At 56.1% G+C, this 19103-nt stretch overlaps 1 protein-coding gene and 1 long non-coding RNA gene across 3 annotated transcripts; both read right to left on the reverse strand.

Annotated features, from left to right (window-relative positions):
• Window positions 1-16: 16 nt before the first annotated feature.
• Window positions 17-17059, reverse strand: ANKRD52 (ankyrin repeat domain 52). Of its 2 annotated transcripts, XM_082666316.1 has the most exons (29): window positions 16947-17059; window positions 16555-16638; window positions 16015-16093; window positions 15745-15815; window positions 14511-14711; window positions 13897-13984; window positions 13640-13782; window positions 13124-13336; window positions 12779-12857; window positions 12353-12467; window positions 12144-12226; window positions 11917-12034; window positions 11627-11695; window positions 11300-11440; window positions 11140-11220; window positions 9670-9781; window positions 9390-9461; window positions 8938-9139; window positions 8593-8680; window positions 8399-8516; window positions 7632-7851; window positions 7344-7431; window positions 7153-7236; window positions 6898-7043; window positions 6599-6681; window positions 6326-6408; window positions 6041-6132; window positions 5435-5589; window positions 17-140 (listed from the first exon to the last, which is right to left on the reverse strand). In XM_082666316.1, the coding sequence occupies exons 1-29, from the start codon at window positions 16971-16973 to the stop codon at window positions 30-32; spliced, it is 3246 nt and encodes a 1081-aa protein (XP_082522442.1). In that variant the 5' UTR covers window positions 16974-17059; the 3' UTR covers window positions 17-29. The 2 variants fall into 2 exon arrangements, with proteins under 2 accessions (XP_082522442.1, XP_082522443.1); XM_082666317.1 differs by lacking the exon at window positions 17-140 and having other exon boundaries at window positions 5334-5589.
• Window positions 17060-17515: 456 nt separating this feature from the next.
• On the reverse strand, window positions 17516-19103 carry LOC309829611. Its single transcript, XR_014297420.1, has 3 exons — window positions 18262-19103; window positions 18080-18154; window positions 17516-17592 (listed from the first exon to the last, which is right to left on the reverse strand). It is a non-coding gene; the product is annotated as an uncharacterized lncRNA (long non-coding RNA).

Below are 19103 nucleotides of genomic sequence, written 5' to 3' on the forward strand. Positions count from 1 at the left end.
AATAAACAGAACCCATCCCAAAGCCATGACTACGACAGTTGTACTTGCACCAAAACAGCATAGAAAACCAGGATGTGGCAGGAGGAGGGCTCAAAGCAGGTATGGGGAGGAGGGGCCTGGAGGGTGCAGGATGCATCCATCTGCGGGGAGAGCATTGTGCTTTAGCCCAGAGAGGAAGGGGAGGGGTGAGGCAAATGCACCAAGGTCCCCACTTTTTCCTGCTGCCCTCAGCACCCTGGGGATACAGGCATCTGGGCAGGTCTGCCCTTTATTGCTGCCCACCAGCATGAAACACACCCCGACCCCAACGCTAGCACCACAGGTGAGTCCAGGGCAGGGAGAAGGGCAGGAAGGGGAACATTGCTTAGAGAAAGATTCAACTAGAATCCAGTGAATTGTGCTCAGTTCTCTTTACTTCCTACAACCGAGTACATGGGTCACAGGATGGAGGGAGCAACAGGACAGGGGACATGCCCCTCAGTGCCCCCAACGCACCCTTGCACACAGGAATGGTGGTGTCTGCAGCATCACAGGTCATGCAGGGCACGGGGAAGGGGAGGTTCACACACACGTAGACGCCCACAGCGGGTACCAGACAGAGAACACCCCTGAATATACACAGCTGTACACAGGGAACCCCCAGGTCCCCAACCCAACCCTCTCCCCTGTCTTGCCGTCCCCCAGGCAGGAGGAACTGTATTGCTTTGAGAGAGCCACCCTGGGGGTTGCTCTGCCAGGCACCCTCCCCTCCCACCCACCCCCGTTTTGGCACATCTGCAAGACACACGGCAGCGAGAGTAGGCACCCTCCCTCCCAGGCTTCTGTGGCTTGGAGTGGAGGAAGGGGGTAGGAGACTTTCATCCGCCATCTTTCCCCCAGCCCTTCCCAAACCCCTACCAAACCCACTCCAGCCAGAACCCACCCCCACCCCCCAAACACACACACACAAAGCTGAGCTATCCAGGAATACAGGGGAACAAGGAGATTGTCCGGGATGGGAGCAGAGGCAGTGGGGAGAAAGGACTGGAAGCAGAGACCCCACCCTGGCGTGGGGTAAGACTGGCACACAGCTACTTTAGTGCAATTGGAGAGGGTGCCCAGAGTGAGGGATGGAGGCAGGAGGGCCAGGCTAGGCTCCCCAGGGAAAGGGCCTAGCAGGAGTGAGCGAGGGCCAAAGGTGGACCCTCTCGTCACCGCCACCCTCTGCCCTCCCAAACGCAGTGACAGTGTCCCCCTCACACCTAAGTGGGCAACAGCAGCCTCGGAGTCAGTACCTTCAAGTAATTCATGGAGCAGACCCTCCCCACCCCAGCTTCCTCCCATCTCTGGGATTTGGTCGCTTCTCTAGGGGTTGGGTCGGGAGGAGGGGGTCCCCAAGTCAGACCCTTCCCTCTCTACCTCCCTCTTCCCAGACCACTGGGCTTGGTCCTCAAAGATTCCGCACCTCGGCCCAATCTGGGTCAAGGCCGAGGAGGGCTGGAGCCGCCACGGTCAGAGGGGAAGGGGCTGCTTTGCTCCTCATCCCTCCCTCTTAAAAGGTGGGGTTCAGACTAGGTGGGCTGGGGCCCCATACTGGAGTGCCCCAGGAGGAGGGGTTCTGGGCTAGGGTCTGTAAGGCTATTTTCCTTTGCGGCAGGAAGGGGAGGTGGGGGATGAACGCTTGGTGTGGGGAGAGGTGAGAAATGGCGGAGGGAAGGAGGAAGGGGCCTCCCCCTGGGGCAGTCAGGGCGTCACTCGGACGAAGTCACACTCACGTGCACAAGGTCCCGAGCACGCCTGCTCCCAGCCCCTCCTGCCTGGCCCCCACGCCCCCTCCCAGGACGCCCTCCAAGACCCCAGAGGAGGTTTTGGGGGCACACAGCTGCAGAACCGTTCGCTCTGGCCCCACGACCCCCGGCCCAGCCCCGCCTCCTCTCCCCTTCTAGGTCCAGGGAGTCGGAAGGTGCTCGGGTGGGCAGACAGGTGGAAACAGTATTGAGTTTTCCTTTGGTTACATATTGAAGGCAAAGGTGAGCTGGACTTACAGTCAAAACAGATAGGGATGAGGAAGGAAGAGGGGCCACGGCTGGGAATGGAGAGGGAGGTAGGCCCTCCTCAGCCCCTCCACCCCAAGGAACACATGTCTAGGTGGGTGGCAGTCCCTCAGTCTCACCTCTCCCACCCCCACAGCACCAAACAAAAGGAGAAGCCCCCTCCCCCAGGGGCTGCTCCCTACCCCAACCTGGGCTGTACATTCAGTGGTTCTCAGCAGTCCTATGGCTCAGGGGGCCGCGGGGTGGGGAGGTGGCCCGTCAGTCTCCGCTGGACAGTGGCAGTGACCCGGGCCTGTTGGTCCGTGCTGGGACCCACAGTTTGTGCCATTTGTCTTTCTGAAGGATAGTACACAACCCTACCAAAGCCACCGGCCAACCAGAAACATCTCCCCCAAAATCAGAAACTAAAAACTGGCTCTTTTTCATCTCACCCTCTGATTCACACATCTGTTTCCCTGTCTCCTATGTAGCCCTCGCTCTGTCTCCTTTGCTGGGACCTGGGGCTGCTCCCAGGGTCCTCACTTAAAATAGGCCTTTTCTCAAAAGTGCTTATTACTTGAAGCAAGTGCTTTAGAGCTGCAGTGGGGAGAGGGGGAGGGGGAGAGGGAGGGCGAAGGGAAGGAGATGATTCCTCCCCACCCTACCCCCTTAAGATTGGGGGGCATTCTGCCTGCTTTACTTCTCCACACCCGTTTAAGTCAAAGAGGTCTTTTTAAAAACAACAACAACAACAACTTAACATTAAAATAAATATGCAGTGGCCATGAGAATGGTCAAAATGCTTCAAAAAAAACACTAGGGGCTGGGGAGCCCAGGGTGGGGTGTGGGATTTCCTTTGGCATAAGGAGAGGAGGCTGCTCGTCCTGCTGGCCTCCTCACAGCCACATGAGGAGGGACAGAGGACTCCCCGCGACCTTCCCCAGCACTGCTGACGGTGTGCTGAAGGCGCAGGAGGGAATGGGCAGCCACCAGAAATCTCATCTAGCAAAACGATGGGGCTCCTGACAAATAACTCAGATTCTTCCTGTCATCACCGAACATTGATAAAGGAGAACACGACTGAAACCCCAGGAGTTTTCTCTGGAGGACACGTCTCTCTGCTCCCCCTGCCCCCCGCCACCTAATTCCCAGCACCAAAATGAGAGGGAGGGGGTGGAACAGGAAGATTTTATGAGAGAGAACTGAAGTTAAGGGCAAGCTTTGCAGAACCAGCAGGACTGGAGGTGGGGGGCTGCAGCCCTTAAGAGAGGTCACATTGATTGTCGTACAGGGGAGGGCAGGGTGCGAAGGGAGGTGGGCGAGAGGGGCGTTGCAAGGCCCTTTGGCTTTGAAAACAAAAATAAAAACTAAAAGCTGCACAATCCTTCTCATCAATAATGGTCATCTGGAAGCTTTGAAATGGTTTAGGAACTGAGCGTTGGGAGGAGCAAGACACAGAGAGAGAGGGGATAAAAAAGGGACCATGACAAAAAGAATGAGGACTTGGACAAACACCCCAGGCTTCATGAAACCAGCATGAGGTATGGTTAAGGGTATCTGTTAGGGAGGGAGGAGTCCCTGGGATGCCCCTCTCCCCTCAGCCCACCCTTGGCAAGGGTGGCAAGACGTGCAGCGGACACAACTGAAAAGGGGGTAAGATCATGAATAAAGCAAGCACGGGTGGGGGAAGGAGACCGAGGGACCCCCAAGGGGGAGGCCCTGTACTGTGTAAACGAAGCCTGTCCAGTTCTCAGGGGACAATACTGATGGCAGCCAAACTGGGCGAGGATGCACTGGGGGGTGGGGGGGTAGAGGGAGCATGACCTCTATTCAAGTTCTGTGTCTTGGCCCCTGGCTGAGGTATTGAGTGTGAGGAAGGGAACACTGGGCTGAGGGAGCGGGTCCAACTGTCCAGGAGGCTTAGCTAGGAGATGGATGGACAGGGCGTCTGAAGGGACCAGGGCCAAATTCAATGCTACATTTAGAGAGAAAACTGCCCCCTCCTCACTCCAGCCCAGTTTGGCTTTTGGGGTACGACTTCCAGGAATCTTCTCAGTGCAGCCCTTAGCTCAATCCCTTCTCTCCCCGCTGCTGGGAAGGCAGGAACCAAGCCTCAGTATCTACTTGTCGCTCCCTAGATCAGAACTTCATCCTCACACCGGAGGGGAAGCCTGGGTCCCCGAGTAGCCACGGTCCCTAGTCGCCCTGCCCCTCCCTCTTTGGCTTCAGATCAGGAGTGACTGGGGGCAGTGGGTACTCTTGGACATAACAGAAGGTGGCAGCAGACGGGGGGCACAGAGGAACTGTGGGATTGGGGGGCACAGGAGGAAGAACACAGTCCCTCCCTCCACACACATGCAAACACATGCCTGAAACACAGAAGACATACTAGGGCTGTGGTTTTGAAATGGGCAGGAAATTAATTTGTTTCTTCCCCTAAAGGATAAAATGCTTACTTAAAAATTCATGACAAGCCTCAAAGTTAAGGGAGAGGAGAGCCAGAGAGGGAATGGCCACAGGCTCTGCCCTCCGGAAAGAAGTTAAAAGAAAGAAGCAAGGTTAAAGTGCGTGGTCAGGGGGCCAGGCCAGGAGGGGGAGGGAAGCAGGGCGGGGCAGGCTGTGGGGGCAGGACCAGCCCTTGATTTGCATATGAGGAGCCAGGGAGCGTGCAGGACTGGGGCCCAGGTACAGTAGTTGCTGCTTCAAGTGTTTTGCATTTGAACTTTGGGGGTGATGGGATACAGAAGTGGGGGAAAAGCTCCAGGCCCCAGTGCTAAATACCCTCCCCCCTCGTCCGCTAGCTGCCCCTGAAGGGGGAGGGGGACACCCCCAGAGTGCTCACACAGTACCAGAAATTAAGGCTTCTCACTGCTGCGGGGATGGAGGGGGGATGGAGGGGCCGGCCAAGCAGGGAGGCAGTGATGGGTATGGAAGAAGAGGTGGGGATCTGCCTGGCAGGAGCATGGAGAAGGGGACAGAGAGGAGAGTCAACGGGAAGAGTGGGGGCAGCTGGCAGCAGAAAGGGAGACCGGAGAGGGGATAAAAGAGAGGGGGAGCCAGGCATCGAGCGATCATTTTGGGACACTTGGCAGAAGGGGTTGCCCTGGGGGTACCAAGGGCCTGGGGTGCTCCCTGTTGGTCCCAGACCCCTGCCAGGCCAGGATAGTGTGGCAAAGGGGTGAGCAGCTGCTCCCCAGTGCTTTTTCCCCCCTCCGCCCCCCAACCCAGTCGTGTTCTCCTTTAAAGTGCCCTAAATGTATAGACTTTTTCTAAATAAATAGAATAAGATATCAAGCCACCGGCAGGGGGAGGGGCACGGGAGGGGGCTACTCGGAGTAGCAGCCATCTAACCCAATGGCGCCATGCCGCTCCTGGCTGTAGGGGCAGGAGGCCCCGTGGGGCAGGGCACCGCAGCCACCCACCGTCTTGGCTGCTGCGATGCCACAGTTCTTGAGCAGGCTGAAGCTGAAAGGACTGACGGCGTCCTTGGGTGGGAAAGGCTTCATGGTGGAAAGGATCAAGGCCAGGCAGTCTGCCACATCTTTGTTGGGGGCGCAGGCCAATGCCGGGGTGTGACCTGCAGAGCAAAGGGGAGAACTGAGCCCCAGGGTCCTGTACCCCTGGCTCCCCATCCACCCGCCCCTGGGCCCTGAGCTCTCTTATCTGTGGAGGGGAGCCAAGTCAGGCAAGCACCCAGCATGGTCAGAACTCAAGGGCTATAAGGGCCCAGGGAGGCTGACAGGCAGACTGTCCCAGCGTGGGGTAAAGAACAGAGCCAGCCTGGGGGACAGGAGGCTGGGAGGCTGAGGTGTGCGGGAGGTCTTCCTGAGGAACCTGCTGGCTCCACCTAGTTCCGTCAGACTCCCCTCAGAGACTCTAGCGTATCGGTGTTGGGTCCCTGCTCTGAAGAGTTCCCTTGGGAAGAAAATCCAGTTTATTAACCAGCAAGCTTAAGAAGTCACCTCCTGAAGAACGAATGTCCCTGACCCCAAAGCCCGGAGGGGCAGGGAGCTCCAGACCCCACCCACCTTCTTCATCCACAGCCAGCACTGTGGCCCCACGACTCAGCAGGGCCTGCACCACAGAAGCTAGACCGTTCCGGGCGGCAATGTGTAGGGGCCTTGGAAGAAAGGAAGAAGGAGCATGAAGTCGGGGCGATGGCAAGCTGCCCTTCCGCCCTCAGCCAGAGTCGCAACGCTGCTGAGCGAACACTGTGAGTTCCAGAGGGCCCCTGGAACATGGGCCGCAACTTCCTCACCCACCTCTCCTGCCCCCCGCCCCCTAGCCAAGAGCCCCCTCCCCAGGGCACTCACATCTGCAGCGCACTGTTGGTAGCATTGATAAGGCCAAGGTCTTGGGTTTCTGCCAGGATCATGAGGGCACATTTCTCGTGGCCCTGAGGGAGAGGGACAGAGAGCGAAGACTTGTGAAGTGGAAGGATGACAATAGGAGCTGAGGGGGCAGCAAGAGGACAGAAAACTATCCCACCAGTCAGACAGTCTGGACAATCCTGCCTTCCGCCGGGCCCTCTCTCCAGTCACCAGGCCCAGCCCCTTACACAGCCCCACCTGCACTGCCGGTGGTACCTTGCTACAGGCCAAGTGGAGGGCAGTGTTCTTGTTCTCATCCAGCACAGTAAGGTCTGCCTTCCCTCGATACAGCAGAAATTCTACAAGAGAAAGGAGGCAGAGGGGGCTGACGCTCCCTTCCAGAGCCATGCCGGCCTGGCTCTGCACCCTCCTGTCTGCATACCCTTTGCACCCCATCTGCAGAGGGTGAAACATCCAAAGACATGCCTCCTGCCTCCTAAACCCCACAGGCAGGGCTGACCCGTCTGGCGAAAACCCAGGGGCGCACCTCCCTTCCACACGCGGCCCCTACACACCCACAGCAGCGGTCTGCCCATTCTCAGCCGCCGTCATGAGCGCGGTGCGGCCAGTGTGGTCAGTGGCGTTCACCTCGGCTTGATGCTGCAGCAGCATCCGGAGCCCAGAGACGTTGTCCGCGAAGGCAGCGGCGTGAAGAGGGGTCCTGTGGGGAGGGGGTCAGGGCAGAGTGAAACAGGGAAGACCCTCTCTCCTGAGCGGCAAGAGGAAGCCAGAGGCAACGGAGGTTTCTCCCCAAGCCTCCCACCACTCACCGTCCTTTGGCATCTCGGCTGTTCACAATCTTGGCACCCAGAGCTCCCAGCAGCATCTCTGTGGTGCTGTCCTGGTTATTAATTCTGGGGGAAGAGGAAGGGTCAGCAAGAGGGGCAGGGGAAATGGACCGCCTGTCCTAAGCCCAGGTCACAGACCCCTGAGTGGGGCTGCGGTATAGGAAGGGACTTACACTGCACAGTGCAAAGGAGTGAAGGGGTTTCCTTCCAGGTATGAAAACGGGCTGTGTTCAAGTAACAACTCCAGACAATCTTCATGTCCTGGGTATGAGGAAGGAAGAGTGGTGATGGAGAGAAATGACAACGAGGTCCCCTCCATCTGTCCTGTGCCATCTCTCAACACTCCATTCTACTTCCAGATCCAGAGCAACCCAGGTCCCTCCCTCAACCCACTAGTCCCTGTCTGCCCTCCCCTACACCCCACACACACAGCTGTGCCTACAAAGGCCCCAGAGCCACACCAGTGTAGGAGGCCCAGTGCATGGGCGAGTATCCGCTGTAATCCACCCCGGTATCCAGGGGGTCTGTGGAAAGGGCAGCCTGCAGCAGGGTCCGCAGTACTGCAGTGTGGCCACAGGCTGAGGCCAGATGAATGGGCGTGCGGCCCTTGAAGTCTCGGCACAGCACGAATGCATCGTGGTCCAGCAGGGCGGCCAGGCAGTCCTCACAGCCAGTCACTGCCTGTGGGGGACATGGGGGTGTGGCTGGAACTCCCTTTCCAACGGCCAGTCACTGGGGCTGGCCCAGGAGCAGGAACCAACTCCAGGGCTCCAATCCTCGTCTTTGCAGCAATGATTCTAAGTGTTAGGGATGAGCATCTCCTTCCCTGACTCTATGCCAACTGACAATCAGGGTGGTGAGAGTTAATCCTGGCCTTCTGTAGTGGGAGACTGAGTCAGAGAATCCCGTGGGATGAGGAGGAGGCAGCTTTAGGACAGGCGATGGTGAAGGACCAGGCCGTGGCATCATTATCCAACAGGACAGGGCCAGCTGGGTACCCTGGGGCAGAGTCTGGGTGGTGAGCAGGTGGCTGTATGTGATTACAGAGCAAGGTAATCAGGGAGATCAGCTGCCGATGTCAGCTACTCATCCTGGAGCAAATACAGTAAGGCCCACTGAGAGCCCAGGCACAAGATCCTGGCCCACGTGCTACACAATCTAATGTCCTACTGTCGTGCTCCCGCGTCCAGGCCCTTCTGTGAGGGACCCTACCCGGGAGCTCACTCACCCCACGGTGGAGGGCAGTGCGGCCCCGGAGGTCAGCAGCATCAGCTGTGGATCCTTTCTCTAGCAGCAGATGTACACAGTCCACGTGACCATTCATGATGGCCAGCATCAGTGGGGTTCTACAGAGGGGGCAAGAAAAGGGTGAGGGCCTGGCAGGGATGGGAACCCTGCACCCCACCCCTGGCCGACACTCACTGTCCATAGGCATCCATGACATCTGTGATGTCAGCTCTTTCCCCACTGTCGATCAGCAAGTGCAGGGAATCAGTGTGGCCAGAGGCAGCTAGGAGAAGAGGGGGTCTGTGTCAGGGCATGGTCGAGGCAAGAAGGCCAGGTGAAGGGTGGAGGTTATGGGAAGACCTGGGGCAGGGAGAAATCTTGGGGGATAGGAGGCTACGAATCAGAACTTGCAGTTTCCATCTTCCTCGCCCTACTCCATCCCAACCCCAGTCCCCTCAGGGTTCAGGAGGGATCTGGGGACCAGTCTTGGAGGAGGCCTGGAGTGACAAGGGGAGGGAGCAGCCCAAAGGGCGCACTCACCAGCAGCGTGCAGGGGTGTCCACTTGCGCTTGCGCTCCTTGATGAGGGCAGAGGCGCCATGGGCCGTTAGCACCTCCACACACTCAGTGGAGCCTCGCTCAGTGGCCAGGAAGAGCGCGGTCCGGCCCTTGTGGTCCCTTACATCCAGATTCACCAGCGTCTCGGCCAGTGTCTTCAGGGCTTCACAGTGACCGTTGTAGGCCTGGAGGGGTGCAGGCAACCAATGGATACAGCTCGGGACACTGTCCCCACTCTGCTCTTGGGGCCCACAGGGAGACTCCAGGCAACAGGCCTCCCCGTGAGCTCCCTGGGCCCCTCTCCAGACCACTGCCTGCTTGCGACATCCCCACAAGAAGGCAGAAGCAAGGACAGATTCACACGTGCTTATACCTGTGTGCCAGCCTGGGGCAGGTAGGGACAAGGAAGGCAAGAGGAAAAGACCTGGGACTCACAGCTAAGTGCAAAGGGCTGACTGGAATGGTGCTCTCTACATCCTCCAGGCAGTTAAAGGACATTTCTAAGAGCTGCAATGGACAGAATAGTAGGTGCTGAGGTTCTGGTATTCCCAAGATATTACCCCTTGACCCCACCCACAGCAACCCCCAAAGCCCCTGGATCTAGAGACCACATTTGATTCAACCACCCCTTGGTTTGAGAATCCACAGATACCAAAGTAGACTGTGTGCTGTGCCCTGCCCTGCTCCTCTCCCCCAGGCCAGGTCCCACACGTACCAGTTCGAGGTTCTGTCTATTGCCATAGGCGGCTGCATAGTGCACGGCTGTGTAGCCCTGCCTGTCCCGCAGGGAGGGGTCTGCACCGTTATCCAGTAAGAATTCCAAACAGCTGGGGGACAGGAGTAGACTGTGAGGAGGGGACAGGCCCAGCCAGGGAGGGCACAGTTTGAGAGGAGCAGAGGAGAGGGCAAGGGAGCCCCTCCAGGCCTAGCTGGCCAACACCCATCCCCCACTCTTGGTAGGCTAACTCCTGCCCATTCAAGCCCAGACCCAGACCTACCACTTCCAGGTCTGCCCTGAACCACTCTTGCTTCAATGCCCTCCTCTATCCTTTGAATGCTCTCCTAGAGAACCTGGAGCACAGTTATCAGTCACCAACCTGTGATCGACACACTCTCCCCCCACCTCCAGGCATACTGACCCCTGCCTTCTCCTCCCAGCCCGCCTGAAAAGGCCTACTCATCTCATACTCGCTCCCAGAATCCTCTTCTCTGGGAGGCCTTCCCCAAACTTCCCAGTTAGGTGCCTCCTCCCCTCTATTCCCCGGCACCACTCTTATAGCTCAGTAGTAGTTGTACTAGTAGAAATATTGATACAGCATTTAACACTTACAATGTGTCAAACACTGTTCTAAGCACTTCACGTGTATTAAATCACTTAATCTTCATACTGATCCTTTGAGATAGCTATCATTCTTATCTCTACTATGGTTGAGGAAACTGAGGCACAGAGAGGTTAAGTTACTTGCCAAAGATCACACAGTTGAGCCTCTTGGATTTTAAATATCTTTTTAAAAAAATAAATAAACCCTTGGGCTTCCCTGGTGGCGCAGTGGTTGAGAGCCCGCCTGCCGATGCAGGGGACACGGGTTCGTGCCCCGGTCCGGGAAGATCCTACATGCCGCGGAGCGGCTGGGCCCGTGAGCCATGGCCGCTGAGCCTGCACGTCCGGAGCCTGTGCTCCGCAAGGGGAGAGGCCACAGCAGTGAGAGGCCCGCGTACCACAAAAAAATAAATAATAAATTAAAAAAATAAATAAACCCTTTATTTATAACAGTCTTAGACTTACAGAAAAATTGTGAGGATAATACAGTTTCCATAAATTCCTCACCCAGTTTCCCCTATTATTAACATCTTACACTAGAATGTATACAGTACAGAAATTTGGGGTAATTCATCTTCTAACCTTACCACCCAGCACATTACTTGGTACCTATTAAGTAAATACTCAAGTAATGCTCGTGGAATAAGCAAATGAATTTGTGTTTAGCTTTTCTGATTCCCTCAAGAAGACCATCCATTCCTTGAAGGAAGGAACTATGTCTCCTACTTCTGTCTGTACCCACAGTGCTTGGTCCAGGACTAAACTCAGGGTGCAAAGCAGCAGCAGGGTGGTGGTGGGAGAATAACAGGGCCAGAGTCGACACTGCTGGGAAAGCACACCCTGGGGGTCTCCTCGGCTACTCACAAGAAGGCCTCCTTCCTGCGGGACTCCTTCAGTGGCTCGTCCTCTTCAGCATCGTGGCTGGAAGATGAGTGGGGCTCCGCCCTGGGGGAGGAGAGTGAAGAAGTCTGGGGGGCGCTCAGGGAGGAGAGTGGGGCTGAGAAGAGCAAAGCGGGCGCCTCACCTCCTGTAGGTGTCGGAGGCGGCAGCGTAATGGAGCGGAGAGCAACCTTTACAGTCAGCCTCATTGACGCCTGCCCCGGCGGTCACCAGTGTGACGGCGCACTGGTAGCTGCCATTGGCGGCTGCATAGTGCAGTGGGGTCCTGGGGAGAAGTGAAGGAGGGTGGGTAAAAGAATCGGGGGCAGATCCAAATGCAACCAGATGTGCAGCCCAAAGCTGCTTCGTAATATTCTCCTCACTTAGTCTCCAACTCCCCACCCTGCCCTCCATCACTTGTCTCTCTGATCGGATGTTCCTTATGTATATATACTCCTGCACGTTAACACACCTTCCAAATTTGTCTCTCCTCCTCAAGTCAGCTCCACTGCTCAACAGCAAATTAAGACATTCAACATTCCTAAAAGGAAGGAGGATGCAGGTTAAGGGGAGAAAGAGGGCTCAAGGAGAAGCCACAGGATTCTCCCCAGGGAGGGGCTGAAGGAGGATGGAACTGGACAGCCCTTTCTGCTGCCACTGCTCTCACTGTGATGGGGGGAGCTCTGGGCAGGAAAGAAGAAGGGGCCCAGACCCCTGCCCAGCCTCCTTCTCAAGGCCTGAGACAGAGGGAAGAAAACTCACCCTCCAGAAGCAGCAGCATGAAGACAGGTACGGCCAAGGTTGTCAGGTGTATTGATGTCAAACCCAGCTGAAAGAACGTGCTCATTGCTGAGTGAGGATACAATGCTGTACAGCTGACCTGAAGGGGCAGAACAGCCACAGATCCCATCTGAGGGCTCTGAGCAGAGCCGGGAAGGGCCTCTGCTCTCCTGCCCACCTGCCCAACCCCCGAACCAGTTAGCTCATACCTGAGGAAAGAAGCTTACGACAACAGTCAGAGAATCCAAAGAGAACAGCTAAGTGCAAGGGGAACATGTCGTGGATGCCACGCCTGGGGAGAAGGGGAGGGACTCAGTCCTTGGGTCAAGGAGGGACCAGATGCAGACCTCTTTTCTGTGGCCTACCACCAGCCTAGATCTGAGGCAGCCTGGAAGTGGGGTCAGTGGTCCGGACTCACCGGGCGGTATCCGCGCCGTTGGTCATGAGGGTGCTGATGAGCAGCTCGTGTCCATAGCGAGCGGCCACGTGCAGTGGCGTGTTCCCAAATTTGTCGGCACAATCAATCTCACTGCCTGAAAGGGGGGACGCACACCCACACACTCAGACCTTTGGCTTCAGACCACTCACACTAGTTAGCTACTGTCTGAGTGCTTGTTACGTGCCAGGGGCCAGGCTAAGCCTTCTACACATGTTATCTCGTTTGTCAGCCTGAGGGGGCTGGGCAGGCAGAGCAGGGCCATTTCCACAGGTGTCTTGCTCAGAGCTTCAGGTGCCCATCCTGACTGGAAGATGGGGTGGGGGGTGGAATGAGGAAGAAAAGGTGTTTCTAGGGATGAGTTCTCTGAGGGGGGAAAAGAGATCACAAAGTCTTCCAGGTCCATACCATTCTGGATGAGGATCTGGGAGCGGGTGAAACGGCCATGGATGGCTGCCATGTGCAGAGGACTTTTCCCTTCTTTGCTCTGTGGAAACATGGCATTTTTTTTTTTTCCTAGTGCAAAGCATGGAGAGTGCCCTGTTCCCCCTTCCAAAGGACACGTCTCTGAGGACGGGGTGATCATATGGACATCTTCTCAGCCCACATTTTCCTGGGCCCCTGGGAAGGACTGATCAACCCAGGACGCAAGCGGACCATTCCCCATAGAGTTATCCAGAACAAAAGATATGGTCAGCACCCCCAGAGCCAGGCCCCTCTCCCCACTGGTCTCAGACTCATCCCTTCAGGCACCTGGTAGTTGACATCAGCCCCGTTATTGACCAACAGCTCCAAGCAGAGCGCGCCATTGGTGGAGACCGCAGCCACATGCAGTGGTGTAAAGCCCTTGTCATTTGGCTGGTTGACATTGGCTCCTGCGTTCACCAGCTCGATAGCCACAGCATCCTGGCCCAGGTAGCAGGCGATGTGCAAAGCTGTGTTTCCAAAAGCGTTGGGCTCATCAATCTGGATTTCCAGGGGTGAGGGTAAGGGGATAAGGGAGATATCAGTTTAAACAAAGTGGAAGCCAGCACAGATAGCCTAGAGAATCCCAGAAATCCAACGACTGCCTCAGACCCCTCAGGTTCCAGACCCTAAGACTGGGGGCACTACTGCTTAAGACAAGCATTGCTCAGATCCTCTCACCACATCTTCCCGACCTCCCCAAACCACACCAGCAATCCCAGCGCCTTCCTATCTCCCTAACAGACTCCGACCTCCAGCTCCCTGCCCTTACCCCCAGCCCCACCCCGTGCTCAGCACCCTGACCTCAGCCCCCATCCGTAGCAAGTACTTCACCACTTCAATCTGGCCACTGGCAGCAGCTGTATGGAGCAGCCCATAGCCCTTGCGGTCCTTGCAGCCAAGGTCTGCTCCCCGTGCCACCAGCAGTTTCAGGACCTCCAAATGCCCTGGGAAAAGACAGTACGCTCTCAAGGAGGTGGAAGGTGAACTCTAGGGCCCTGAGCACTCCGTCCCTGCCCTAGGAATCCCAAATCCTGCTCTCCCCGTGATTCTCTTCTCACCTAGAAAAGCCGCCCAGTGCAGAGGCTGCCGCTCCTTTTTGTCACAGACATTCAGGCTGGCTCCCTTACTGAGGAGCAGGTTCACCGTCTGTTTCAGGACATGAAAGACACCTGTTTAGAGCCAGGTTCATGCCTTCAACATACCTAATTAGGGGCAGAGCCCTTAGCACCTGAAAAGGCTGAGGCAGCCTAATGTCTCTGTTTTTGGGCAGAACAATCTGGAGAACTAGAGGGAACAGAGAAAGCAGGCACTAAGGAGATCCCAGGTAGATTTGGAAGTCTGAGGTAAACTTAAGGGAGTCTCTTCAGGTAATTCGGTGGTTTTTAAACTCTTTTGAAGTCTTCTAAATGTGCTGAAAGACACGGACTCTCACTTCAGAAAAAACCACGTATGCAAACATTCTCCATGCAACTTCAGAGACTTTACCACCCTCCTGAGGTCCAAGTCAAGAATTTCCATCCAACCCAACCATTCATTTGGTGCTTGAGCCCAAGTGTTTATATAATCATCTGGGCTGCTGCTCCCCAGGCCTAATGGCCCGGAGGCAGGGGAAGGTGAGCCGGAAGGGAAGGAAGAAGGCACGAGGCTGGGCGTGGACGGGAGCGGTCCTCACCTCCAGATGCCCACTATGCACTGCGTGGTGCAGGGCACTGCGCCCGCTCCTGTCAGCCACGTTGAGGCTGCTCAATAATGGTGCCAGAGCCTCAGCACACTTGGTGGCCCGGTTGGCAGCGGCCACATGCAATGGTGTCTGCCACAGCTTGTCCCGGGCGTTCACATCTGCTGAATGTGCCAGCAGCAATCCCAGCACCTTCTGTTGAGGGGCAGGCGATAGGAGAGAAGATAGAGGGGGAGCAGGAGGTGAACCAACAGGAGGAGGGGCGAACAGGTCAGCACAGCACATGTGACCCCATCTCCCCACTCCCCCGGCAGAGAGTCTCTCCTCATTTTTTCCAACATACCTAGCCTTTCAATACCTACTTTCCATCTTCTGGAACTTCTTAGAGCTTAAAATCTTCCCTCCCTTGCTGAGGAAAACGTGGATCTCCTCCTCAAGCCACCTGATATTGTTCATAACCCAAACCCTGAAAATCTTCACCCATATATACAGCCACTACCAAGCAAATCCACACATGTAGAGGATCCCAATCCCCTACCACTTTTAGGAAAGATAAATGTTCCCGCTACATTAATCCCCAGATACCCCCCTTCAGCCCTTCCATATGCATCAGAATCATTTCCATTACCTAGGTAAGCAAACAGATACTAGCTCCTCTCCAAAACCCAGGCTAAAATACCCCTCCTATTCACCACCCACCCCATTCCCATTGGCCTCAGTCCCTCCCCCTGGTGGCTGGAGCCAGGGAAGTGACTACCAAGCCAAGAAGGTCATCTCTTCCCACTCTTCAGGGTTGAGGGACCCAACTGATGGGGCATGTTTGAGCCTCGTGGTGTCAACTTTCATGCTGCTTGAGGGGCAGGGATGCAACAAATCACCACCCCCATCCCTCCATCACAAGGAAAGAAATCTCAGTGCCCAGAGGGGGATCAGACTCCATGGTGGCCCCCCAGGGAGGGATGAGTCACTAAGGCCTGGCAGCAGGGCCCCCTGCAGTCTGCCAGCCCAGTGTTAAGCTCTCCCCTGACGTCACATCAGCTAGCAACACTCAGCCCCCCCTTACCAGCCAGTTCTAGGGGTAGGAGGGAGGGGCCAAGGTCTGGTCTCCTCTGGACCTGGGGATAGACCAACTTGTAGGGCAGAGGACTAAGGCTCTCCAACCCTTATCTTCCAACCTTTAACCAAGTCATCCTCTTTGGAAGGGAGAAAAGAGGTGGGAGGCCAGTACCTCATTTCGGGAGGCAGCAGCACGATGAAGAGGGGTCAGCCACAGTGTGTCCTTAGCATTGACGTTAGCACCTGTGGGGATATAATATGCTCTTTTGGTGGGAGGTGGAGAGCAGGTGGGGAAGAAAGCCAGTAATCAGGCCAGAGAATCTGGATGGAGACGGAAGCTTGCCTGGACCAAGCACCAGAGGACAATCCTTGGATACGACAAAAAGGCTCCTCCCTCAGGTCCCCTCCCTAGCTGCCACACCTTCTAGCTCCCTACTTTCACCTGACATCAGTAGCAACTGGAGGATGGGGACATCGCCTACGTAGGCAGCAGCATGAAGTGGGGTTCGCCTCTCTTGGTCCTAGGAAGGCAGAGAAGAGGAGCAGCTGTAGGGGTGAACGATCCAGGACCCAAGCCCAAGTCTTCGTGCTCCAGGCCTTTCCCCACAACCTCTTCCCACAGGTTCTGCAGCCTCCTAAACCCCAGTCCTAGGTCAAAGCAAGCACCGAGGGAGGGTGGAGTCAGGGGGTGGGCGCCACGGCCCGCGAAGCAGTCTCCTTCTGCCAGGAGGGGTGGAGGCGCTGCAGACACGGATGGTTCAGAAGAGAACACCGTTTCTGGGCATCCTCAGCCCTACTGGTCTCTGCTCTAAGCCTGACCTGCTCTCCATCCCCAAATGTAGAGCAGTTGCCCATCCCAGGGTGGAAAGAGCTGCGGCCTCACCCGAGCCGAGGAAACACGGAGCCGCCCCATTGGTGGGGAGGGGTCCTGCACACCAGGGCCCAGATTACCGGCTCGCCATCCTCCCTGATCTCAACTCACCAGCACATTGATGTTCTCCTTCTGCGAGAGGAGGGAACGCACTTCCTCCACATCTCGGCTAAAGATGGCCTGGACCAGGGGCGGCTGCAGGGAGAACCGGTTTTCAGGGAGCGGGCCGGAGCGGAACCGGGGAGTGGGGTGGGGGACACCGGGTTTGGGCGGGGGGCGACGCTGGAGGGACTCTGCTCTGGGGTCCTGGCCGCAGGAGGCTTCCGCGGTGTCCCCGCCGGTCACCAGGCCCCCAAGGACACCGGCTTGGTTGAGGGGAGCGCGGCGTGGGGCGGGGCGGGAGCCCCGGGCTCGGGCCCAGCCTAGGCCGCACATCCCTGGGCTCGCGTGGCGGCGGCGTCGGGCCCTGGAAGGAGGAAGCGAGCAAGGGCAGGAGGGCTGACCTGGTCCGTGATGCTGAGGATCCCCATGGCCCGGCCCGGGCTCCGTCCGCATCGAGCTCCCGGCGGCGGCGGCAGCGGCTCCACCGGGGACACGGGGCGGCCCAGGCGGCGGCTGCGGCGGCGGCTGCGGGGAGAGCGCAGCCCCGCCTACCAGGGGGCGGGAGCGGGAGCCCGCAGCGCTCCCTGGCGGCCCTTCTGGGCCCGGCCGCAGGGCGCTTGCCGCGCAGGCTGCCCCAGGCCGCGGCGCCCTCCGCCCCGCTCTGGCGGTCCCATAGGCTCGGGTGACCCCAACCTCGGCCGCTGGTTACCCGGCTCCCCAGGCCAGCGGCGCCGTGCTCTCCGCGCCAGTCTGGCGACCCGGGGGATTCTCCACAAAACCCTAGCGGCAACTCAGGCCGCGGCCCTGCTGCGGTGCCTTGCAACCTGAGGACCAAATGGCTGGCCCGATCTCACCCAGCCCAAAATGCCTCCTCCGAGCTAACGCCTCCCGTCCACGATTACACACCTCAGAATCCCCAAAGACTTGGGGAAGCAGGGCGTGGAGATCTGGGGGTTATATATGGCAATAGCCCCAGGGAAGGGAAGGCGCGTATCTCCACTGGCAGTGACAAGAGTTGGGTAGAAAGGAAAGAGCAAAAGTGCCAAGCTGCGGAGAAAAAAACACAAAAAAACAAGGACTCTTAGCTGCAGAAAAACCCCACAGAGAGGACAGGCTAGCTGGCAGTTGAAGGAGGGCTCCAAGGCCAACAGAAGCGGGCTTTTCGATTCCCTAATTACTGCACTGCCAGGTTAAGGTGGCTACACTTCAAAAGGCTCAATCGGGTTTCTCCCCCGAAAATGGTCGGGGTGCTTCCCCTCCTCCATTGGAGAGGCCAGAGAGCGGCCAGTCAGGTAAGATCTGGATGGAGTTCATCCCATCCCAAAAAGGGAAAAAGAGAGAAGAAAAGTGGATATTGAAAAATTGGTACAGTTTATACAGGGTGATTCAGGGTCCTGTTCAGAGCTCAGCAACTCAATATATGCGTTCCAAGAAAGGAACACATTTAGGAAAGAGCATAGCAGGATGGCCCCCTGTCAAGGCAGAGGTATAAAAGCCCCCTTCTTTGCTCTCAACAATCTATGCCCCTCATTACCTTCAGGATCTTGATCCCTGGAAAGATACACAAGACAAGTGTCAGTGGTTTTTCCTGGAGAGAGAAACTGGGGAACTGGGAATAAGGAATGAGAGGAAAAATTACCTATCACTATAAACCTGTAAATTTTTTGAATTTTTACCATTTTGAAAATAAAATTCACAGTTTTACTGAAAACTTACCTCTTCCAGGAAGTCTTCCCTGGTTAACAGTTCTTTCCCTTTTGTTAGGTCTCCTTATCACTTCCATACTTAGTTTACACTATCACAGTCAGGTTGCTCTTTTTGGGTTTTGTTTTTTAACTTTTTTTTAATTGAGATATAGTTGATGTACAACATTATATGTTACAGATGTACAACAGTGATTCACATTTTTAAAGGTTATACTTCATTTATAGTTATTATAAAATACTGGCTATATTCTCTGTGTTGTAGTCACAATCAGGTTTAAATTGCTCATCTTTGTTGTTCATTTCACCTTACATCTTTGACATACAGGAGTCCAATGTTCCAGAAGGGATTTTAAACTCCTTGTTAGCCAGAGTCCTCCAACACAGGACTGTATATTGGTTTTTTGATTTTTGTGTTTTTTATAAATTTATTTATTTATTTTTGGCTGCATTGGGTCTTCATTGCTGAGTGTGGGCTTTTCTCCAGTTGTGGAGAGCGGGGTCTACTCTTCGTTGCGGTGCGCAGGCTTCTCATCTTGGTGGCTTCTCTTGTTGCGGAGCACGGGCTCTAGGTGCGTAGGCTTCAGTAGTTGTGGCTCGCAGGCTCTAGAGTGCAGGCTCAGTAGTTGTGGCCCACGGGCTTAGTTGCTCCGCGGCATGTAGGATCTTCCAGTACCAGGGCTCGAACCTGTCCGTGTCCCCTGCATTGACAGGCAGATTCTTAACAACTGCAACACCAGGGAAGCCCCCTATTGGTTTTGTTTTCTATGGGAAAAAAAAAGGATGCTCAAGCAGAGCAGCACATGGGAACAGACACAATATTTGATGATGATGATGAAGATGAGGCTGAAGAAG

This window comes from Grampus griseus (assembly GCF_964374135.1).
Source record: "Grampus griseus genome assembly, chromosome: 11".
In the NCBI taxonomy this organism is placed as follows: domain Eukaryota; kingdom Metazoa; phylum Chordata; class Mammalia; order Artiodactyla; family Delphinidae; genus Grampus; species Grampus griseus.

Bases quoted from the DNA above. Each gene is read 5' to 3' on its own strand.
- ANKRD52 (XM_082666316.1), bottom strand. From the start codon at position 16,973: ATGGGGATCCTCAGCATCACGGACCAG. The intron at 9,782-11,139 runs GTGAGTAGCCGA...CCTGTCCCCCAG, and splicing joins CGCAGGAAGGAGGCCTTCTT to CTGTTTGGAATTCTTACTGG. The intron at 6,682-6,897 runs GTGTGTAGGGGC...TTTCTCTTGTAG, and splicing joins TGGGCAGACCGCTGCTGTGG to AATTTCTGCTGTATCGAGGG.